Source organism: Hippopotamus amphibius, chromosome 17, assembly GCF_030028045.1.
Source record: "Hippopotamus amphibius kiboko isolate mHipAmp2 chromosome 17, mHipAmp2.hap2, whole genome shotgun sequence".
NCBI lineage: Eukaryota > Metazoa > Chordata > Mammalia > Artiodactyla > Hippopotamidae > Hippopotamus > Hippopotamus amphibius.
Genome location: NC_080202.1, coordinates 58829675 through 58853299, shown reverse-complemented (window position 1 = coordinate 58853299; position 23625 = coordinate 58829675). Strand labels below are relative to the sequence as shown.

General features: G+C 58.9%; 1 protein-coding gene across 1 annotated transcript in view; it reads right to left on the bottom strand.

The window, feature by feature from the left end:
- Positions 1 to 1498: 1498 nt before the first annotated feature.
- The window catches only part of SDK2 (sidekick cell adhesion molecule 2), a 259639-nt gene continuing 237512 nt past the window's right edge, over positions 1499 to 23625 (bottom strand). The window contains exons 39-45 of the mRNA XM_057716189.1: positions 21813 to 21974; positions 19107 to 19232; positions 15201 to 15365; positions 13744 to 13884; positions 13314 to 13452; positions 10814 to 10940; positions 1499 to 1918 (exon numbers count right to left, since the gene is read on the bottom strand). Of these exons, the coding sequence (XP_057572172.1) occupies positions 1565 to 1918; positions 10814 to 10940; positions 13314 to 13452; positions 13744 to 13884; positions 15201 to 15365; positions 19107 to 19232; positions 21813 to 21974 (1214 nt within the window). The 3' untranslated portion in view covers positions 1499 to 1564. The remainder of the gene's footprint in view (positions 1919 to 10813; positions 10941 to 13313; positions 13453 to 13743; positions 13885 to 15200; positions 15366 to 19106; positions 19233 to 21812; positions 21975 to 23625) is intronic.

The following is a 23625-nucleotide window of genomic DNA, read 5'->3' as shown; positions in this document are numbered from 1 at the left end:
TCTGACCGGCTCCTCTCGGCCGGCCTGGCTGTGCATCTCGGGAGCTTGTGTCCAGTGTGCACGGGGCTCCTCCTCATTCCGAGCCGTGGCAGGCTGAGATGAGTCTGGAAGACACTCCTGGGGCTTGGGATGGTCTTTGACTTTGTAAATCAGGTGCTGGGAGCTCCAGCGTCTGGACCAGAGACTTGGCCCGCCCCTCAGGGCTCCTTGGTGGGGGTCTTAGGCACGAAGAGCCGTGGGTTGAGAACGAGGGACACAAATCTGAACGTGAGTGTCCTGCTGGCTAGGAGGACCCAAAGGGATTTCTCTTGGAGAGGATCTCTGGACCCTTTTCCTTGCAAGTGCATGGATGGGGGTATGGGTGTGTGTGTGTGTGTGTGTGTGTGTGTGTGTGTGTGTGGGTGTGTGGGTGTGTGTGTGTCTGTGTGTGTGTGTGTGTGTCTGTGTGTGTGTGCGCGTGCGTGCGTGTGTGTGTGCGTGCGTGTGTGTGTGTGTGCGCGTGCGTGCGTGTGTGCGTGCGTGCGTGTGTGTGTGTGCGTGTGTGTGTGTGTGTGTGTGTGTGAAGGTATCTATCCAGGGAGAGGGGCGTGTCTGCCATGGCGATGCCTCACCCACACTTAGCCCCCCAGCCCCACACAAGCTGAATGTCCTTGTCTCCGTAGCTCCCTTTGCCCTCTCCCTTTAAGAAGGGGGGCAGGTGGCATCTGAACTGGAAGAAAAAGTCCAACCTTTCTTCTTCTGGTCCCGGCTTCCTGCCTTACGCCCAGTCATCCCAGTGATGCTGGGCCAGTGCCCCCTTCTCTGTTCCCCGAGTTCATCTCTCCTCGTCTGTGCTCAGGAAAGTGGATTCAAGTAAAGGGATGGCTGGGTTCAGTGGCAGCGGGACCTCCCCCCCACCTCTAGGGGCCCTCTTGCTTGGGTTCACAACAGAAAACTCTGTTCGGAGCAAGGAGCTAGCTAGGCAAATTCTCGCCCTTGAGCTGATTTCGTTTTTCTAAATAAACCAAATGCTTGGTGGGGACACTGAACAAGGGAGGGGGGAGTGGGGAGGTGAGGAGCAGGGCTGCACGGGGTGGGGTGGGAAGGTGGGTGTTGGGGCGGGGTGGGGAGCTTTGCCCCCAGGGATGCCCGTCCTGGTGCAGCCCCAGGCGGCAGCCGGCCCAGGGCTCCAGCTGGCTGGACGACCAGAAGCTTCTTCACCCCCCAGCCACGCCCACCTCACGGCCCTCCAGTCTTTGCCTCCCCTCCCTCCCTCCCTCTCTCTCTCTCCAGGGACCCAACCCGCTCGTGTCCACCGCAGCTGCCCCTCTCCCTCTGCTCAGCTGCCCTCAACTGAAGAAGCAGCAAACCCCACAGGGTCGAAGCCACACACGTCCGCTCGTGGTTTTTCTCCATCCTTCTCAAAGCTGGCTTTGCTGGCCCTGGAATCTCTGGAAAAATAAACTCAGGAGGTGCACAGTTGCCTTGGTTTCTTGGTGTTTTTGTTTTCCGGCAGGCGGTGCGGGGAGGGGTGGAAGGGGAGTTTGGTGCTGTTTTCTTTCTTTTTCCTCTTCCCACGAAGACATCAAACAAATGATGAAAATCCTGCTATAGGAGCCCGGGAGCCGGGGGCGAGGCTGCTAGGGGGACGGTAGAGGGTGCTCTGCTGACTCGGGGGGTTCGGGGGGTTTTGGGGTGTTGGGGTCCGACTGGCCTTGGGCCGAAAGAGGCTGCCCTGCTGGGCGCTGCTGCTGTTGGACAGGGTGGTGTGGTCCGGCTCGCCCGGGTCGCTCTCCGTGTAGCTGTAGGCCTGGGCCCGCGAGATGCCCTTCTGCTGGCGCCGCCAGGAGTTGTAATAGGTGGGGTCGCTGATGTAGTGGTTGACAAAAGAGTGGGCCTTCTGGTGGCTCGGGTCGACCTCGTACTCGCTGTCACTTCCCTGGGAGGGCAGAGAATTGGGGTGTCAGTGGCCCCCCGGGGCAGGTCAGCACCATCAGGGCTGGGAGCACAGAGCACTCTGGTCTGAACCTCCACCCAGCCTCTCCCGCGCCCTGGACTGTGGGCATCTCAGCCCCCTCTCTGCCAGGGGGGTATGACGCCTGCCTTCTCATACGCCTTCGGAGCACACCACGGGGATGAAGCGTCTACCCCAGGGCTGGCACTGAGCTGCGGACTCCCGATGGGAACCGGAAGACCCGCGTTCTAACCTTTTTTAAAAAATTGAAGTGAAATTCACATAAGGTTAACCACTGTCAAGTGTACATCCACAGCATTGTGTGACCATCCCTTCTTCTCATCCCCAAACATTTTCAACATCACCTTGGAGTAAAGCCCGGTACCCAGGAAGCAGTCCCTCCCCACTCCTTTCTCCCCAACCTCCAGCCCCCACCCCACCCCCACCCCCGGCAACTGCCAATCCACCTCCTGTCTCCCGGGACTGGCCCACTCTGGGTAGGGCATAAAAACGGAATCACACTGTACGTGGCTGTCGTGTCTGGCCTCTTTCCTTTAGCATAACGTTTTCGAGGTTGAAGCCACCATGCCTTTCTACTTTCTGTATTTCCGATGCTTTGACATCTCAGGCCTTTGCTGACCGTGCAGGGACTGCCCCTCTCAGGACCAGTTCTTAGAGAGTAAGTAGCCTTTCACGCCCAGGGTCCACACCTATACCACTGCCTCTAATGGGCTCTTACACCGTGACTTGGACCCACCATTCCTTGTCCCTGATCATACCAGGGGCGGGCACCAGACAGCTAGGGGCAGCCCCTATCCCCAGGGGACCCCTTGAATTTATTCAAACCAGGGGGACTTCCCTGGTGGCGCAGTGGTTAAGAATCTGTCTGCCAATGCAGGGGACACGGGTTCAATCCCCGGGCTGGGAAGATCCCACATGCTGCAGAGCAGCTAAGCCCAGGCACCGCAACTACTGAGCCCGCATGCTGCAACTACGGAAGCCCATGTGTCTAGAGCCCGTGCTCCACAACAAGAGAAGCCACTGCAATGAGAAGTCTGGGAACCAAGAAGACCGCTCACCGCAATGAAGAGTAGACCCAGCTCGCCACAGCTAGAGAAAGCCCGTGCACGGCAATGAAGACCCAGTGCAGCCAAAAATAAATGAATAAATAAATAAATAAACAAATAAACGGACTATTATTGCTTAAAGAAGAAACAAACAAAACCCAGGCTAAGCTGGCTTGTCCTGCTTCATCTTTCCTGTGGGAAACACAGTAAAAGTTCCTGCCTGTGTTTTCCTGTTTTCCTCCTGTTCCTTCTGACGCCTGACCGACTCTGGTTCTTCCCCCTGCGGCCCCACCTGGCCCGGTGTGTCCCCTCTTCTTGGGAACTGTGGATAACGAACTATCTTTTCGCTGGTGGTCATCTCCTGATCTGCCGGCCTCATCATACCCGAAAAATAACACACCTGCATTTTAAAACAGAGGTTTACGTATGATCTCCTGAGTCCCAATCCTGGCCCAGCCTCTGACTTACTCTGTGGGGACAAAGCCAGGACCAGATTAGAAGACCTTTAGGGGCTCCTGGCTCTGAACAAAATGCGGCTGCCCACCCGTGTGTGGTCCAGAAGAAAAGCAACACTCAGTTACAAAAGAAGCAAGAGAAAAATACCAACAAAAGTTCTGAATTTTCACACGATGACCATCCTGAAGATGTGGGGAAAACATAGAAAAAAATTAAATGGTCCTTAACACGGTTGATACTTTGATGTCCTCGGCACGTGCTCTGTCTGCCTTTTGGGGAAATCGCCACAAGACAAGCGTCAGTCTGGGTTGTAAAGGAAAGCATTTGGCTCCGAATTGTGGAGCTAAAAATACTGTGCGCCCCTCCCCCACTCCAAGCTCCCAGCGATGTTTTGAGAACTCATAAGACAACAGATGGAACTCTCTGGAAGAGATGCACTAATTTTAGTAAACAGTACACTCTCAACGAACATAGCTCAGAAGACCACGCTTGGGTTGCCTCATCTCTGCCCAGCGAATACATGCTCAGAGGCAGTAAATTAATTTTATCAACTTAAGTAAAATATACGCTGGAAAACCCCTGCAGCCCAGTGAGCCCCATACAAACGAGTCTGGGAATGGGCACCTGTGTCTTGCTTTACAGGTAAAGAGAACGGAGAGTTGACCTTGGCCAAAGGGTCTGAGCTGTGGGAAAGGTAATGTGCACTTGTTTTCAGGAACTGCGAGTCCTTAATGGCATCTAGATCTTCAGAGAAACAGGTACAATGCGGAGAACTAAAGTGATACCAGCTCTGGAGCAAGCTCTCTGCCAGACAGCAGGAAACGCTGACTTGCATTCTCGTATTTAAATTTCACACCTCTGCGCTGTAGCTACTACACTATTTGGGTGCTGATGAGAGGGTGAGGGTTTTGCCCAAGGAAATGATGAGTTGGACTTGAACGCAGAGCTGCCTGATTTTCCAAAGCCCACACGTGCTCTGAACTCCCACACTCCTGCCTGGAGGTCACAGGCAGGAAGGAGAGCCCCTCTACCCTCCCGTGGGGTTTCAAGGCTCCCTGGCTGATCTGCTAATTTATGTTCCCTGGCGCCTCCCCTCCTCCTCCCCTTCCACAGTCCTCACGGCTCCCTCCTCACCCCCCGCCCCACCGCCCTCAGCAGACACCCCCAGGACCCCGATGTCTTGGCAGGCAGAGCGGCTGCCCCAAACAATGGAAAGTCCCTCCCCCGTCCTCCCCGTGACGCAGAGCGGCACAACGCGAGCCCTTGCTCTGCCTGTGGCCCAGCTGCCGGCCCAGGAGGGAACAAAGGGGCTGCCCAGACGGGAGGGCTCCACACGCCAGGAGTGGGAAGGGGCCGGGGGGTGGCCACCTGATGCCAGGGGCTGCGGCGAGGCCAGCACAGGGGCAGGAAGAGTCTGAGCAAGATGTGAGGAGGCCGTGAAGCAGGAGGCTGGGCTCCCTTGGGTCCGGGAGCAGTGAGGGTCTGAGTGAGGCAGGGCGAGAGGGGTGCCCCCCAGTTCTCCCTACAGGTTAGGTCTCTCTGGGAGGGCACCTACCAACTGGCTGGAATCATTGCCAGAGGTTCTAGAACTTCGGTCAGCCCCAGGCCCCAGCCTTGGGGAGGAATCCCCACATCCCTGTGGGCCCAGAGTGAACGAGTCTCTGGGGAGAGAGACGACAGTGGCATGGTGAGGTCCTGACTCTGTCCCTTCCCAGGTAGGTAAGCTTGGACCCATCACTTAGCCTCTCTGGACCTCAGTGCGCCTGTCTGTCAGATGGGTAGATCCCGCAGTTCACAGGATGAAGTGAGCTAATGTATGTGAGAACAGTGTAAAGGTATTATTAGGGAGAAAGCGGGGGGGGGGGGGTGTGGATCTGGGTGAGATGGGGCCTCGAAGCCCCCCTAGGAGGCATCAGAAGGGGTCACAGGATTGGGGAGGCTAGCTCCGTGCTCAGACAGCCGGGAAAGGAGAAGAATGTGTGGTTCCTGCTTTCCCACAAACCTCCAACCCCCAGGATGACCAGCAGGGTGGGCAGTGGGCCTCCCTGGCCCCACTGGGGGCCCAGACCAAAGCCCACTCATCCAAATCATCTCCGACCCTGTGCTGAGCACCTACGGTGCGCCACACGCGCTGTGGGGCAGCGATCCCGAGGGGATGGGAAAGCCAGAGGAGGAGGAGCTGGGAGCCATTGGAGGCCGTGTGTTGCAGGAGGGGCAGGGGCTAGAGTCTGGTCCGCCCCTCCCCCAGCTCTCCAGCGCCAAAGGAGGGGGTCTCTGCAGGCTCCTCTCCGCCTCCACCTCCACCAACATCTGTTTCTTTTCTGGATGGGGGTGGGGTGAAAAGAGAAGAAAGGAAGCGAGGGGGGACCAGGGGCTCCCATTCCGGCTTTCCACTCTCGCGGCCTCCGTAAGTGAATGCAGCTTCCCAGTAACTGGCCCAGCACAAAGGGGGCCTTTCAAGGGCAGTCCCTCCAGGCTGCCAGGCAATCAGGCGACTGCTTCAGCTCCCGGGCCTCTTAACAGCAGCTCAAAGCCACTCCATCAACAATTACCGGGGCCTGGGGGGTCGGGGGTGGGGTGCAGACGACAGGCCTGGCCACGGAGCTGGCGTGGTTGGGACCAGCAGGAGGGAGGACCCCGAGAAAGGACCGAGACAAAAGAGAGGGAGCAAAGGAAAGCCTTTAGCGTTTCCGTTCCTTTCTAGAAGCAGGGACTGTTGTGTCAGACCCAGCAGGCCACGGGGCGGGTGCTGTCCTGGGCTTGGGGACCCGTGTTGAAAGCCTGGGGCCACCAGGGTGCTCTTATCTTGTTGCATCTCAAGAGGTCTGGCAGGAATGTGTTGTGGCAGATGACAGGTCACCCGGGGCAGCTCCTTTGGTGACTGGGAGCTATAGCCCCTCCCCGACCTGTGGTCCAGGGGAATCCCTGCTCAGAGCCTCGCCTGAAGCCTGGCTGGGAGTCTGTCTCCTTGGATGCTCTCACCCTTGAACCAACCGACGCCCCTCCCGCAGGGGCTGCAGCCTCCCGGGGATTAGAGGTGGGGTGGGGGTTGGGGGATGTCCCCCTGAGGCCCAATTTTCTCGGGGCTCTGGAGAGCTGCAACTCTCCCAGGAAGGTTCTTAGAAAATGTCAGCTCAGGCACAACGTCACATAGACTACCTGTGCCCTTCTAGGCCAAGTGACAGCCACGGTGTGCCTGCCCTCAGCTGTCAGAGATGGGAGGCGGCTGGGATAGGGACGGGCGTCAGGGTCTGTGAAGGCCTGACCGGCAATGTCCCCTCCTGCCCGGGCAGCTGGGCGAGGCCCGGCTGCAGCAGAGCCAGCGGGACCTAGATGTGAATCATCCTCGCTGCGTGCATGTCTGAGCTCTGTGACCAAGGGCCATTCTCTGAGCTTCAGTTTCCCCACCTGTTAAATGGGGATCCTCCCACCTGCATGGCGGGGCAGTCAGATGTGAGAGGAGGTTGTGTGAAGCCCAGGGCTTGGTGCAACGTGGGGCCTGACGTACAGCTGCACCTCTTCCTTCCTGGGCTCTCTCAGCCCCTCCGGCAGCGTGTTTCTAGTTTGGCATGAGCTGCGGCTTCCAGAGCCTGTGTGGACCCAGCTGAGGGGAAGCAGGAGACAGTCCTCACTGAATCTATGTGACCCATGGCCCAACCTGATGGACAAGACCAAACACTGATATAAGACTGAAGACACTCAGCAGAGGGCGGGCGATGACAGACCATCACCACCATTCAGCTAAATGCAAACCCACCCTGCTCCCTTCTGTGCAAAACCCAATCCTGTGCACACTTTCAGGCCTGGCTGAGATGCCACCTCCTCCAGGAAGCCCTCCGGAGAACATGACCTTCCTCCAGGACCCCTCGCCGTGCTTTATCTGGCCCTGCACCACAGGAAACAGGAAGCCCCTCTCCTCCTGAAGTTAGTTACCGCGGTGCCGTAATGTTTTAACAAGAAACAAAAATGTGATTATTTATACACATCTGTATCACAACACACCGTGATGTAACACTCACACGAGTCTGTCTTGCTCAGCACTGTAGCCGCTGCATGTAGACAGTGCCTGGTAGTTTGCTGCGTGCAGAACAAATAGAAGTTGAATAAGTGCACCAAGGAAGGGATGAATGGGCGCCAAGGAGGGCAGAACCAGCGCTTTCCCTTCCCAGGTGCCACACATGACCCAGCCTGTGCCTCGGAGAGGGCTCTGAAGGTTTAGTGGTGCCATTCTGGAACAATCCTTAGAGCCACTCCTGCCTCCAAGTAAGGCCTTCAAAAATGTTCAGTCTTCTGATTGGGTGCTCAATAAACAGTATATAAAATTGAATATGTCCTACATAAAGGGCTGTCCAGGACATCACAGCTGAGTATCGACTAGCAGAGGCTTGCCCTTGGCTTGGAATTTCTTTTCCATTGAGATTCACTTGTGTGCTATGTGATTTTTCTACCCAGTGTGGGCTCTGACTTTGAAAATGAACTTGGGCTGTGTTCCATCAAACAAGCCTCAGCCTCTGTGGGTCCCCCTGCATGGAATCCCCTTCTCCTAGACCCCTTGAGAGGCAGCCCTCAGCCCACCCTGCACCCCCTGGGGGGAGGCAGCCCCTCCCTCCTCTGGCCTCCACCCACAGCCTCATTATGGCCTTTCCCATATTGCAACATATGTGTTTGTTTATAAGAAACCTCGACTTTGTGTTTATTACCATATCACAGGGAAACGGCTGGGCAGATTTCCTTTAATTTTGGAGAGTGACTTTTGGGTGGTCTGACCTCGAATACCAACCCAGGCGGCACAGGCAAAATTCACTCTATGGGGACCTGGGGGAGCAGGGACTTCACAAAGACAGCTGGCTGACGCTGGTTAAAAAGGAATAACTTCGGCTTCCCTGGTGGCGCAGTGGTTAAGAATCAGCCTGCCAATGCACGAGACATGGGTTCGAGCCCTGGTCCAGGAACTAAGATCCCACATGCCGCGGAGCAACTAAGCCTACGCACCACAACTACTGAGCCTCCGCTCTAGAGCCCAAGAGCCACAACTACGGAACCTGCGAGCCACAACTACTGAAGCCCGTGCACCTAGAGCTGCTGCTCTGCAACAGGAGAAGCCACTGCAAAGAGAAGCCCTCACCCCACAATGAAGAGTAGCCCCCACTTGCCGCAATTAGAGAAAAGCCTGTGTACAGCAATGAAGACCCAACACAGCCAAAAAAAAAAGGGAATAACTTACAACCATGAATTTTGTTTCTCTACCCCACTAACCATACTTGGTCTTGAGTCTATTCAGCCTGACTACCTTCTCCAATGACCCTCTCATGCTTTCAACAGATACACACAGAATGCCGGCACACCAGTGCCGTATAGGACACTGGGGACACAGCAGCGATCAGAACTGTCACAAGTCCCTGCCCTCGTGGAACTTAGCTTTCAGAGAACGCAAATCCAACTCAACTCAACCCAGCCCCAAATCAAACCCCGAACCATCCCAAACACTGCAGGTGGAGCTCCAGGCCTGGGCTATGGTCCTTGGTTTGGGCATTCTGGAAACAGGAAGCCTCCACTCTCTAGGGTATGTGCTCCCTGGAGGGGTGGCTGGTTTCAGGTTGCTATGGAAACAGCATCTGAGTGATGAACTTGTTCTGAACAAATGAGACTAATAGCTAAATGAAGGATTCTGGGTACTCTGCCACCCTGGGGTAACTTTTGAAGTAGGGTGCTCTCAGGAAGGGGATTCTCCTTCTAGCAACCTCTGCAAGGCTGGGGGGCCCTGGCATGGCCTCAGGGACCAGCTCTGTGTCCCACGTGAGCTCTGGGTCCCCCAGAGTCATGCAGGGATGGCCACAGAAAGCTCCAGAGACAGCAGGCAGTATCGTCTGCACTCAGAGGGCGTACTCTCTGAAAGGTCGGGGCTCAGCTGATGAGCGCGGATAATAACACCCTTTGCAGAAGGTCTAGGGGGGCTGAGCAGAGCAACTGGGGAGTCCCTTCCGCTGACCACCACACTGCTTTCTCCACAGACAGCAGTGGGGCTCAAGCAGCCCTTGTCACCACCCCACGGGCACAGGGAATCCCTTTACCTTTTGAATTTTACCTTGGGTGCCTATAAGCCCAATACTCATCACTATCTTTGGGGAGAAAGAAAGAAAAATCATGCTTTAGGAAGCACGGCCTTGGAAGCCCAGTCCAGATGCGGCCGCAAAGAGTTAAATACTCATGACATGATGCCGTAACCTGAATCACGTGGGTCTCCACGTAAACCAGGCTAAGCTCGGGTCTCTGTCCCTGCCAGCTCTGAGCCAGGGTGTCAGCTCCAGCCTCCCCGGCTCTGCCAAGCCCGACAGTAACCCTGGAGCCGAACAAAACAGCAGTGAGCGAGGGGCCCCCGGTCCCCGGGGCCTCGACCGGATCCCAGGCTTGCTGGCACAGCCTGCCCGGCCATCAGCCCCGCTCCGGCTGGCACCTCTTCCTTCTCATCCTCTCCCAGGACCAGGCAGAAAGGTCCAGGGCGTGGGACACAGTGGCCTTTTGCTGCCCCTTCCTCGGCAACCACCAGGCTTGGCCAAGGCACAGAGGCCTGAGGTGAGAGGCTGTAACATCACTTCACTGGAATGCACTCAATCCCCTCTCCCTAAAGCCTGGGGCACAGTGTCCCCACGTGGCCACCTAACGGCACCCTCTCTAAAGCTCTGGGTCTCCCAAAGGCACTGTCCCCTTCGGAATATTAAGAACTGACATTTACTGGACGTAATCTCAGCAAGTCCTCCCCACAGCCCCATGAGCCCATTCTACAGATAGAGAAACTGAGGCTCCAAGACATCACTTAGCACATGCATAACACCCGCGGCTCCTAGACAGCAGAGCCAGGATCCAACTCAGGTCTGAACCTCCGAAGCTTAACACCTTAACAGTCTACGCTGCTTCCCATCCTTGGGGGTCCAGGGCACCCAGCCCCCCATTTCTAGAGCTCATTCTGACCCCAACGAACTAAGTGCAGTGGTTCTCCGGGCTCTGGCAAAGCAGGGCTGCCGTGTCAGCCTCCCTCTCCTGTCTTTATGCTCCTCTGCAGGCCAGAGCCACTGAGGGACAGAGCATGTGGGGTGATTCCCGCAAGTCCAGATGGCCGTGCTCTTAGGAGTTCCAGGGACCCCATCAGTCCAGGGTGCAAAATCTGAGCAGAGCCTGGGAGGTGGCAGCTGGGCTATGTACGACTTCTGGATAGTTTCCTGGGGCCCCTTGGTCTTTCCAGTCCACAAAGGAAAAGAGGGGAGGGAGTGAGGGGTAGGTTCACACTGGGGTGGGGGCGGGGGAGGGGGCCAGCCGCGTCACCTCCCTCTCCGGGGCACCTGGCCCTCCTGCCCCTCACCTGAGAGTCGGAGATTTCCGAGGGCTTCTCGGTCAGGCTGCTGCTCTCAGCCGGGATGAGGTCATTGTACTTGGTGACATCTTCGTCGGAGTAGTGGAGGCTGCCCGGGCTGGGCCGAGGAGGAGACCTGGGGGGGGCGGCGACGGGGGAGACACGGCCTCAGTCAGAGCAGCCTCCTCTGGCCCGGGAGGCTGGAGGCCCTCAGATCCCTCCATTCTGTGTGCTGCCTTCCCGTGTCTGCTCATCTGACAGGCCTGGGCCGTGGAGGGTAGGGCCCTGGGCTGGAGGCCCCGCCTGGGAGTGGGGAAGGCTCCAGGTCTTGTAGGCCCAGGACAAGCCTCCCAAACCAGCTCAGGGAAACGGGGGTCCGGGGGAGGCAGCACCTTGTTTCTCCAGCTGGGGAGAATCCAAGACCCCAGGCATCGGGAACACCTGGCAGTGAACGTTACAAAGCATCTCTGGGCTCCTCTGAGACCTCCTGAATCGGACTCTCAGGTGAGGTCTGGATACCGACCTTGTCGACAAACTCCCCATGTGACTCTTAAACTCACAAAGTGAGCTTTACAGAGTGAACACAAAGGGTTAGGGAAGAAAGGAGAACCATGGCCTCCCTCCCTCCCCATGTGCTCAGAGACCAGAGACAGGCTAAGTCACGCCCTACCTTGAAAAATCAGCCCCAGAGATTTTTAACTTCCCAGGGAGTTGCAGGCCTGGCTCTGAGTCATCTGAACAAACACCCAGGACAGGGTGCCTTGGGCACTCTGCCCGCCGTGGGGCGAGTGAGACGGCGGGGGCCACGGCGGGGGCCACAGCAGGGCAGGCCGGCTGGCAGGCTCCCAGGGGTCCCGGGCAGGTGGCTGCGGGCCCCCACGACTCTGCCCTATTTGTGTCTTCTCGGGATGGGGTGCGAGGGGGCCCTGCCTAGGGCCTGATGCCCCATGACCACCCAGCCTGCCCCAGGAAGTGTTTCTGGCACTGAGACCCTGAACCCCAGCTGTCCCGCTTGGGCCGGACACGGTTTGCTGCTGAAATGCCGTTCTGAGAAAGACCTGGTGGCCGGGGACTGTGTCACCAGCAACCTCCCTGCCACCGCCAACCTCTTGTACTCTATCTGCATGGATTTTATTCCTATCAACAAAGCTGCATCTTTAAACTACTTAAAAATAAAACAGCAGGACTAGCAGCAGCTTCACGCAGACAAGACAAACATAGGACACCGGCAGTGCACATCCCAGGCTGATACAGTCTTGGCGACATGCGCTGTGGCTGGGTCAGGCCCCCGGAGCCTGGGGCTGGTTTGGGGTGCACGGATTTCTGTGTATACACAGCAGTGTAGGGGCCGTGGTGTGTGTACACTGGGGGCGTGAGAGGCAGGCGAGGCCAGGCTGTGGGTGAAACGCCCTCTTGTTCCATGTGGCAGGGCCCCGGAGCCAGCCTGGCGGGGCTGCGGTGGCCGTGCTGGGCCGGCCCCTGCAGCCTCAAATGGCTCTTTCTTTGGAAAGCTGGCTTTGGCAGGGGATGAGAGCTCGGCTGGCCGGCCCGCGCACCTCCTGCTGTCCTCCTGCTGAACACACACGTCGCCTCTTCCTTCCAGGGCCAGACAGAGGGACGCTTTGTGAGCCGTGCCTGGGAGAGGCGAATTGGCCCCCCCGCCCCAACTCCTGCGGGCACCTCCAGTGAGCAGGGAATGCTAATAGGGCCGAGGCTGGAGACAGGAGCCCCTGGGCCACAGCCCCCAATCTCCCCCCTGCTTCTAGGAGCCTGGAACTGCCAGGCCACTCAGGTGAGGCTCGGGTGAGGCCCCGCAGCGGGCCCTGCCCTTGGACACAGGCCGCCTGGCCCACCCCAGCGAGCAGGGCTAGGAAGTGCCTAGGGTTGGAGGGGAGTCCGGAGGAAACAGCAGCTGGCTCCAGCCTGGACCTTCCCTGGTCGGCTGCTCTCAGATGCTGCCCTTTGAGGACGATGATGAGCCTGTAGGCTTGGGGGGTGGGCGGGAGAACACTGTCTACAGCTGCAGCAGGATGAGTGGGTACCGGGAGAGAGGGCGTCCGCACTCTGAGGGGCCTCTCTTTCTAGGATTGGGAGGACAGGTTAAGGCACAGGCAGTCACGGGGGCTCCTGGCACCTCTCAGGTGGGTCTCCCGGCCCACCTTCCCTGGGTGCATCTCCTCTTTGGGGCCAGCAACTCTCATGGTTTCAGGCCTGTCCTAGGAGCAGCTGGTCCCAAACAGCCGTCGGTGGTTTGTGAAACTGTGTAAGTCATGTGCATTGTGCTGCGGTGGGCAGACACCCTCCGTAGCCACCTCCTTGTGACCTCCTCCCCAGCCCCTCTGGAGCTGCCTGGGCCCAGCTCTGTCTTCCCAGTGGATGCCGCTTCCAGGAGAGGGTGAAGCCAGCTGGGCCCCGCCTGTTTTGTGGCCCTCCCAGGAGTGCCTCCACTCCCTGGGCACTGCGGGTCCCCAAACCTCCATCCCCGCCGGTCTCCCACGCAGGCAGCTACCTGGTATACAGGCCGTTCTTTCGGCAGAAGGAGTTCTTGACGGAGAGCCGTCGGTTGTTGAGCTCCAGGGCAGGGAAACTGCTTTCATCCAAGCTCATCATCTCCCCGTGGCCCAGGGCACTGGACTTGGCATTGCTCCCTGGGGAGGGAGGGTGTGGGGATTAACACCCATGACTCCCTCCTTCCCTTTAGACGGGGCGGCCTCCCCTCCCCCCCTCATGGCTGGACTGCCCCCTCTTTCTCTTGCTCGGGTTGCAACCAAAATAGGAGATGGAGAGTGTGTACAGGATCCTGCGGCTGCTCCCCCCTGCACCCCGATCAGAGCAGGTGCGTTTCCAGGAGAGAGAGAGACCCCCCACCCCGCCCTTGCCCAAAGGGAGGCAGCCCCATGGAAGTCCCATCCAGCCAGCAGGGCTCAGTGCCAGCTCACCCGAGTCCGTCTTCTTGGCGTACTTCTTGCTCTGGCCTCGCACGATAAGCACAAAGACCAGGAGCAGGATGAAGATGAGGCCGACCAGGGCGATGACCACCAGGAACCACCACTCCTCATAGAAGGGGTTGGCTTTCTGGGCTGGAGCACGGACGGGGTGTCAGGTCCAGGGTGCTCAGCCCCGTCCTGCCTCCAAACCTCCCACTCCAGCTGGGACCCTACCACCTGCTCTCACCCTTTACGGGTGGGTGGGTCTGCGCCTTCGGAACAAGGTAGAACCTAAGGTTGGTAGGGATGGTTTCACCTCAAGGGTCAGCTCTGACCAATCAGTAAAGCACGGCCTAGATGGCTGTTTTGAGAAAAGTTCTGAGGTCGGTTCTAGACTCCCTAGGAAAGAGTGCTGGGATTGATTGGTGATGTCTGCTAAAGACACAGAGGGAGGAGTGGCTCTGTGTTTGCTAGTTTTCCTTTCTTATTTTCCCCTTGCCACCGTGGCCCAGGGGCTACCTTGACAGACACACACCATTGTGGCTGGAAAGGTGCTTGGATGGCCTGTGATGGGCCTGGGAGAGTGTCTCCCGAGGTTCAGTTGGGACAGAATCTTTTTCTGGTAGCAGAAGGCAGGGGCAGCTAGGAGGGTGGACACGAGTGGGTCTTCAGAAAGCCTCCTCCAGGGAGACTCCCCTTCTTTCAAAGCCCCCGGTACCATGCTCCCTGTACCCGGCCAGTACTAACCCACACTGCTGCCTGATGGGGCTCTTCTATTTCAGTCTTGAAGTGTTTACTTCCCATGATTTGGTTCGATCAATCAGGGAAAGGGTGAAAGCACATGGGAGGATGGCCAGGTTTCTGAAACTTGCCCAGCAAGTAGAAATTTTGAGTTATGTTCCTGCCTTGAGGGAAGAGGCCTCAGTATTAAAAGTGCTTAGTGGTTAGATCTGGGGTCACGGGTTTCGATACTCGTGTCCTCTGTGAGCTCAGAGACAATGGGAAGAGAAAGGCGAGGAGGAAGGGGAGGGATGGATCCTGCCCCATCGGGGAGCTGCCTGCTCAGGCCTGTCCTTCACAGGCTGCTGGCTCTGTTTTGGGGGGCGGTTTCCATGGAAATATGCAGTTTATGGCCTGGTGCTCTTGAATCTCCTGGGTGATGAGCTCATGGAAGCTCTCATCTCAGGCCCACTGATTCATCCTCAAGCCCACTGGGCCCCTGCCCAGGGCTTCTGGAGTCCTTGAAAAGGAACCCACAAGACCCCTGGCCCCCAGCTCCTTCCGCAGCTGAAGGCTGACTCAGGCCCTGGCCCAGGGCTCCCTGCTTTGGAGAATTGAGAGGACAATGCCTTTCGGTCCCCACCCCAGGGCTTCTGGGGCTGCTGCCTCTCCTCCTTCCTCCCCGCCCCAGACTCTGCCACGAGGCTCTTCCGTGGGGCGCCGCCACCCCTCGCCCCGCAGCGCAGTACCTGGCACAGACTGGGAGGGGCTGCTGGGGGTGCCGAAGCCGTAGTCATTGACGGCGATGACCCGGAAGTCATAGCTCACGCCTGGCTTGAGGATGTCCATGCTGAATGTGTAGGACGTCACCTCCTTGGGGATGTCTTTGATGAGGATGTCCCAGAGCCCCTCGTCTGCAGGAGCACAGAGAGGGAGGCACCGTGAGGGGGACCCGCCCGATCCTAACTGCGCTCCCTGATGCCGGGGCCTGTCGGGTCTGCCCCCCTCAACACCGAATCTCCCGTGCATGGCACCTAGCAGGTCCTCAGGAGACATTTTTTTTTAAAATAAATTTATTTATTTATCTTATTGGCTGTGTTGGGTCTTCATTGCTGCACACAGACTTTCTCTAGTTGCGGCGAGCGGGGGCTACTCTTCGTTGTGGTGCGTGGGCTTCTCATTGCGGTGGGCTTTCTTGTTGCAGAGCATGGGCTCTAGGTGCGTGGGCGTCAGTAGTTGTGGCACATGGGCTCAATAGTTGTGGCTCAAGGGCTCTAGAGTGCAGGCTCAATAGTTGTGGTGCACGGGCTTAGTTGCTCCGCGGCATGTGGTATCTTCCTGGAGCAGGGCTCGAACCCGTGTCCCCTGCATTGGTAGGCAGATTCTTACCCACTGCGCCACCTAGGAAGTCCAGGAGACATTTTAAAAAATATATATTTATTTATTTCTGGCTGCCTTAGGTCTTCATTGCTGCACACGGGCTTTCTCTAGTTGTGGCGAGCAGGGGCTACTCTTCATTGTGTTGCACGGGCTTCTCATTGCAGTGGCTTCTCTTGTTGCAGAGCACAGGCTCTAGGCGCACAGGCGTCATTAGTTGTGGCACACAGCCTCAGTAGTTGTGGCTAGTGGGTGCTAGAGCGCAGATTCAGTAGTTGTGGCACACAGGCTTAGTTGCTCTGCAGCATGTGGGATCTTCTTGGACCAGGGATCGAACCCGTGCCTCCTGCACTGGCAGGCGGATTCTTAACCCCTGCCCCACCAGGGAAGTCCCTCTCCACACTTTTTGAAAACAGATCCACCCAAGTCAGGAACCCCAGTGGAGACAGCACAGCCCCATCATCACTTCTAAATACTGGATGAGGAGTGCGGTGGCACCAGTGGAGGCCGCCTTCCTGCCGTCTTATCTGGGTCCCTCCGCTTGAAAGGCGGCCTGGCCCGTCTGCATTCTACTGTCCTTGGAAGGCTTTGGAGTCCTGAGCCTTGATCTCCTCTTCCCTCTCAATGACTTGCTTTTGGGTGCCCGCTGCATACACATCCCTTCTTTTTGTCGACCATCTCTTTTTCTCCTGCTAGGCTGGGAAATTCCGCCACGGCAGGGATTACATCTAATCTGTCTTTGTAGCCTAGCACCCAGCACAGGCATCCTCAAAGTGTGTTTTATTTATTATATATTTATTTTATTTTTGGCTGCATTGGGCCTCCATTGCTGTGCACCAGCTTTCTCTAGTTGTGGCGAGTGGGGGATACTCTTGGTTGCAGTGCACAGGCTCTAAGCTCACGGGCTTCAATGATTGTGGCATGCGGGCTCAGTAGTTGTGGCTTGCGGGCTCTAGAGCACAAGCTCAGTAGTTGTGGTGCACAGGCTTAGTTGTTCCGCGGCATGTAGGATCTTCCCAGACCAGGGCTCGAACTCGTGTCCCCTGCACTGACAGGCGGATTCTTAACCCCTGCGCCACCGGGGAAGCCCCGTGAAGTGTTTTTCAATCAATGAGTACAGACCTTTCTTCCCTGACCTTTCCATAGCATCATGAAACATAGACCCCAAGTTCAGTACTGTAGCAGTATCGGGGTACAAGTCCATCTTCCTCCTGTGACCCTGAATTCTCTCATTCACCCTCAGTGACAGGCATGGTGACAATAATGATGATGACGAAACAGTGACACTCACTCCTTATCAAGCATCGTGGTTCCAAGGGCTTTCCCAGCAGCAATGGTGAGAAGGAGGAACCCTTGTACCCATGTTACAGATGAGGAAACCAAGGCTTGGAGAGAACTGTGGCAGCGCTGGTGCTTTAGCCCCGAGATGTCTCATTCGTCCCAGCATTGAACGCCGTCCCGCTGCCCAGACGGTGCCGACCGTCAACAGCTTTTCTGGGTGGGCTCGGCCAGGACCCTGCTGCCTCCCAGAAGCTGGGGGCTCCTGCATGCTGTCTGCACCTCATTCCTCCCCACACAGGAGCAAAGGGTGGGGCTGGCGTGCCGGGGCCAGGCCAGAAGCTGCGGGAACCTCACGCTGTGTATCTGGCCTCCAGCCCTGGGAGTCGGCTGACATGCAGGGTGGGTTCCAGGGGCCTGGAACCTCGGATGAGTCCCTCCCTGGCCTGAAGAGCCTGGCTTCTCATGGTTAATTGGTTCTGCCCAGCAGGAAGCACAAGTGATGAAGGGGAGACAAGGACGCAAGCGATTCCATCCTGAAGGTGAGGAGAGTGTACAGCCGGTGGGTGCGTGCGGACGTGGGGATGATGCCCATCCTGCCACGGAGCGCCCCCACACAGCCGCGGGGAGAAGCACGCCATTCCCCTCATGCTCCATCCTCTCCTCACCACTGAGCATCCCCATCACTGGCTCTCGGGTACCACTCCGAATCCCCACGCTTCAGGGGGTCCTGGCTTGATCCTCCCTCTGATGCTCAGTCCTTGACCCCAAACGCGTGACTGAGTCACAGCCCCCAAACCCAGAGCACCAGGCCCCCTGCTGGACCTCCCAGGAGACGCTGGAAAATCCACTGTCTGGGGCCAACATGCCACAGCCTGGCACCCTGGCAGGCCAACTTGGATGGAAAAAACAGGCACAGACCTGGTTGGGAGAAGCACGCGGAGGTCTCCCGGCCAAGTCAGCAGCCGGCCCTGGAGGGCCAGGGAGGGACCATCTGGAGGGGGGAGGGAGCCAAGGCCACATGTATCTTCCGGCTACACATTGGACCTGAGCTGCTGGATGTCATAGCTCTGTGCGACTGCAATTATTAGCCCAAGATTAAGGCATTGATGGGGTGGCAGCGGCTTCCTGGACCCTCTGGAATGAACTATTTGCTGTTGAGATGATGAGCGCTCAGCTGCCCCGCAGTAGCAACCATGTCTCTGGGATGCGTCAGTGCCCCACTAGAAGTGCCAGCTACTGAGATGCCAGCTTCCCATCCCGATTAGTATTTGCTGTTCGTGCTGAAGCAACACAGTCTTTTTTTTTTTTTCCCTTTCTCAACTTCAATTGCCTAATCACAGATCCACGAATACCGAGAACAAGCCTCCAGCCTGTGCTGACTCTGGCACCTCGGATTAACTCGGAAACCTAGCAACGGAGGGAGCTGGCCGTGGCCAGGAGCTCCTGGGGGTAAGGTCAGCCGGAGAAGCAGAAGCAGGTGTCACCGCGACTGTGACCGTGAAACAGGAGCTCGGAGAACAGCCCCCTACAGCGACTTATCAGCCGCTCATCTCCTGATGGCTTTGGAAGTTCTTGTGATTCGATTTCAGGCTTCAGAGGAAAGACTGGGATGTTACAGGAACTGCGGTGACAGCCACGGTGGCAGAGACGGGCCTCAAAGAGGCCGCTGGGTCTCCAGGGGACAACAGCCTCCTCGGGGGTACTGGTCGGAGGGGTCGCGTGGAGGACGTGGGCGTTTACCCAGCGGGAGCCCAGATCTTCGTTCTCTGAATTCCTGGATGAACCCCCACCCGCGTCGGTCCTCACCTGGCAGTAAGCGCTGCTCTCCAGGGCCTCCTGGGTGTTCCTTCGCTAAGGGTGCAGGTCCCACATGCCACAGGGCCACCTCTAGCTTCACCTGGGGGAGCACCAGCGCCTTCTCACGCAATGACACCAGTGTCCCAAGTGGAGGGACTCTGCTCCTGAGGGCCAGCCGGCTCAGCCCGGGCGGGACGCACCTGAAGGCCTGGCCTCTATGACGTAGCGCGTGATGGGCCCTTTGCCGGGGTCTCCGCTGGACCAGTGGATGGCGATGGCCGAGCTGTACCGCACGATGACGGGTACTCCAGGCGGGCCGGGGGCACCTGAGAAGAGCACACAGGGTGGGGGCAGGCGGTGAGGGGAGGCACAGGAGGCAGAACAGGCGCCCGGCCTGTCTCTCCGAGCGCCTGCAGGAGGCGCTGGGCGGCAAAACCAACCCCGGCCCGGAAACCTGCGCGTGCCGAGGCCCGAGAAGCGCATCTTGGCCAGGCCTGCAGATCCGCCGGGTCACCCGCAGCCCCTGCATCCCAGGAGAGGCGTGTGAGATGATGCCAGAAAGGTCCCCAGCCACACTTGTTTTCAGGGTAGGCCGGAGAGGAGGCTGGGGCTGCAGGAGGATCTGAGGCCTCTGCTGCCAAGAGGAGGGAGGCCCCGCTGCTGGCTCTTCTGGGGCGGAAGGTGCATCAGGGCTGCCACCTGTTACATGGGCCGTCTGGGGTGCTGGCCCCCGGGCTCAGAGCAGGAGAGAGAGGTTCGCTTCTGCAGTGAGAGGAGTGAGCCTGTGCGATCTGCAGAGGGCCCCGTGCCCCTTCTTCTCTGCGGCACCGGCTCCTGCTGCCCCCCAGGGCCCCTGTGTGCTGCTCCCCACGACAACGGGAGCCCTGCGCCCCCAGGGCCTGGCGCACAGGGGGTGCTTCCTAGGTGCTCACGGGAGAGGGAGCGAGCCAGCGAGTGAGGGGGTGGGGGACCGGCCGGCCCGCCGGCCCCCGGTGGAGGCCTGTGGGAAGGAGCTGGGAGCCCCACTCCAGACGGAGGATCCCGCAGGCCCCGGAGAGCTGGCAGCCAGACTGCAGGCCAGGGACTCATGACCGGAGCGTGGCCGCCCACGGCCCAGCCCGCGTCCAGCACTGCCCGTGACCTTGAGGGCCGCATCGCTTTCCTTCCTTCCTCCCTTCCTTCCCTAACGAGCACCCTGCCCACAGCCCAGGGCCAAGGCGGAGGAGGGATGCAGGGCACGGGACACAGCCCGAAGGAGGTGTGGGGGTGGGGCCGGGGCTCTCGGGACCCCGAGTTCCCATTCTGCACGGGACTCAGGGCTGAGAGGAGCTGTCCTCTCCTCCTGGACTAGAAGCTTCCAGCCTGTGCAGTGCTGCCCGGCTGCACGTCCACCCCTGCTGACTCCTCCTCCGCAGGGCAGGCACAGCTCAGTGCTTCCCCAGAGCCCCTCCCCCAACGCTGTACTGCACCCCCCCAACCCCCTCCCGCCCTCGGCCTGGGGCACTTCAAGCCCCTGGTTGTAACAGCCTGTGCTCCAGGTGGCCCTCTCCTGTCCCCACGCCACTGCTCAGTCCTTCTTGTCCCTGCCAACTCGCTTCCTGCTTTTGTTTCCCAGGGAAGCCAGCTCAGGTGAGAGGGACCCGGGGAGGGGCTGGGGGCAGGTGGAGGGCAGAGGCGGGGAGGGGGCAGCTCCCTGGCAACCTTCCTCCTGCAGCCCTGCAGGCTCCGTTCCCACGGAGCCCCCGGGAGCCAGCCAGCTCTCCTTCAGCACCAGAGGCAGGGAACAGGAAGGGCCCAGAAGGGGAAAGTGAAGGGTGGCCGCCTTGAACCAGAGCCCAGGCAAACCTGCCGGGCAGGTGAGGCGGCCTCTGTGGGCCCAGCTCGCCTCCCAGCTCGGGGCTGAGCCGGCCTCCTCCACTCCTGGCTGACACGGGGGGAGGAGGGTGTCCAGGGGGAGTCTGGGGTGGGCTGTGTGCTTTCTCAGCGAGGGAAGCGCAGCGGCTGGGAGGCGGCTTCTGTGTTCAGAAGCGGACACTCTGCAGGGGTGACAGACTCTGGCGAGCGAAGCCTCCACCTCAAGGTGCCCTGTAGAATTCCCCCAGCTGACGATGACCCCAAGAGGTATCACAAAACCCAAATCGGGCTACTCTTTCCTCCCTGGTCCCCAGGTCTCCCCTCCCCGCAACCCTTCCCCAACCAGGCCCAGAGCACAGGGCCTGGCCTGAAACTGCCTGGCTCCTTTCTTGCCCTGCCCCCACCCCTGCCCTTCTGTCACCTCTGTCTGGGAAGGATGCGGCCGGCAGCGCCCCCGGCCCTGGCCAGAGTCATCTTTCCACGCCCGAAGACCACCCCCAGTGTCATCTTCCCACGCCTGAAGAGCATGGGTTCTCACAGCGGGTACTGAGGAGCTGCCTCGGCTCTTGTCCAAATGCATGTTCTCAGGGTGGCCGCTCAGAGACGCTGAACTCCCCGGGGCCCAGGACTCACCACTCATCACAAGAACTGGGGGGGGATCTGACATGAGTGGCAGACGCACGGTGATGGTGCAGGTTACCCTCTGCAGCCCACCGGCCTGCCCCTCACCCCTGGACATCACCCCCCCATCTGCCTCTGCCAGTGCTGCCTTCAGAATTCTCTGCCTGGATTCCCACCCATCCACCTGAATGCAGCACCCCATGAGGTCTTCCAGAACCGCCTCTTTTCAATGCCCCACCTTTCCCTCTCCCTTCCTCCCCCGGGCCCACCCCATGTACCCCCAGGGACCCATGAGCTCCACCAGAGACCCCATCTTGCTCAACTCTGCGTCCCCAGGCTCCAGCATGGCTCTGGGCACCCCCTTCCGACTTGGGGGGCTGAACACCGTGTGCGAAGACAGCTGCCCCCACGTCCGCCCAAGGCTCCCCTACCTTCTCCGGGGCCTGTGGTGACGTTGGCTTCGATCTCGGGCCCGTAGGTGAAGGTCTTGGCTCTGATGCGGAACCTGTAGGTCATCCCCTCCGCCAGGTCCTTCACCTTCAGCCACAGAGGGCTGCTGCCCTTCACATCCACTGTCACGATCTTACTGACCCCTGGGGGGGAAGCACACGGCATGTGGGCGCTGCAGGGAGAGGGGAGGCCTTGGGGAAGGAGCGGCAGACGCCGGCCAGGGGCCCCACCCCCTCTGAGTCAAGCTGGTACCAGCACCCTTGGCCACACAGGGTGTTTTCCAGACGGGTCTCAGAACACAGCCCGGCAGGCTGTTCTCAAGAATGTATATACACTGCCTGTCTGTCTGTCTGTTGATTGAAAACCCACAGGGTCCTTTAGCGTCTGGAGGGAAAATACAACTCATCATCTTGTTGAACTGAACCACTGTACGCCAAACACATCTCACCCCCTCGTTTTGGTCCCCCACGTCCCATCCTGTAGAACTCAAATTGCAAGGATCATCTTTCAGGAAGTGCTTCTGTAAAGACACCACCGTCCAGGGTTGGAGGGGACATAGGTGTAGCTGCCCCTACAGCCCAGGACCACCTCAGCTCTGCCTGGGCTTTCTCCTTCCTCTTGTAACAGTGAGACAGGAGTTCACACCGGGCCCCCCACCAGCTGCACCTGCCAGGCTCTTTAGGCAAAAGTGAGGATGTTACAGCACCCCAAATCTCCGCAACTAGAGGGGAGGCCTGGATGGTTTCCAGGGGGTGAGAGTTTGCACTCTGTGCCTCCCAAGTCAAAGTCCTCCTGACCGCCAGCCTCCCCGGGACCGGGTTTCCTCTCTCATGTCCACTGAGCAGCTAGTCAGCCCTGGGAGATGGACCTTGTGGCCAGCAGGCTGGGCTCAGACCCCAGAGCTGCCTAGGGGTCTTTGAGCACGTCTCCTACCTTGGCTTCGGTTTGTTCTACCGAGTGAGGGTACCAATAGCATCCTAGGCCGGGGGTTACCAGGTTCAAAAAATTAACAGAGCACCTGGCTCAGGGTCGGGGCCCAATCTATTGAATGAAGTCCTGATGGACAGAAAAGTCGGCACTCCAGAGGGGCTTCCTGAAGGAGTGATGTACCTGGAGGGTCATGTGGGGATGTGCCCTGGTACCCGGAACAGCCGCCCAGGGAACCTGCCCCTTGACTTTTCTGAGCAAACCCTTTACTGGCCTGGGCCTTGGTTTTCCCTACGGGGAAGCAGGCGTCATAGCATCCTCACGGGGCCTGTTTGCTGCCGACCCGAACCTGGGGCTAAGGCAGCAATGGGGGCGCAGACGCAGTGCTGGCCCCGCTGGGCACCGTCTAGCCACATCTAGGCTCGACAGTCCCATTAGCTGGGCTGTCGCAGGGCGAACGGGAGTTTGTAAGGCCGTGGAGGCATCCGTGTGGTCCAGACACAGCTGGGCTGGGGACCAAGAGGCAAAGTGACCACGCCTGTCCAGGTGTGGACCCCCTGGAGCCACTGCAACAAGAGCCCGTCTGTCCCCCTGCATCTCGTCCCCATGACCTCTGTCCTCTCCTTCCTTCTGCGGGAGAGGCGGCCCCTTTCCTGTGTCCCGCACCTGACCACCCCTCCTCCTGGGGCCTGGCGAGCTGCTGGCACGCAGGTTGGGGTGGGAAGACTGAGGGCCATTGTTTCCCCGGCTGACCCAGAACTGCTGGCCGCCTCGGCTCCCAGGGCTCCTCCCCTTGTTCTGGTCAGGCTCCGCTGTCGGGGAGGGGTGACCCCAGAGGCGGTCACCTCCAGCCACCAGGGCGCCACC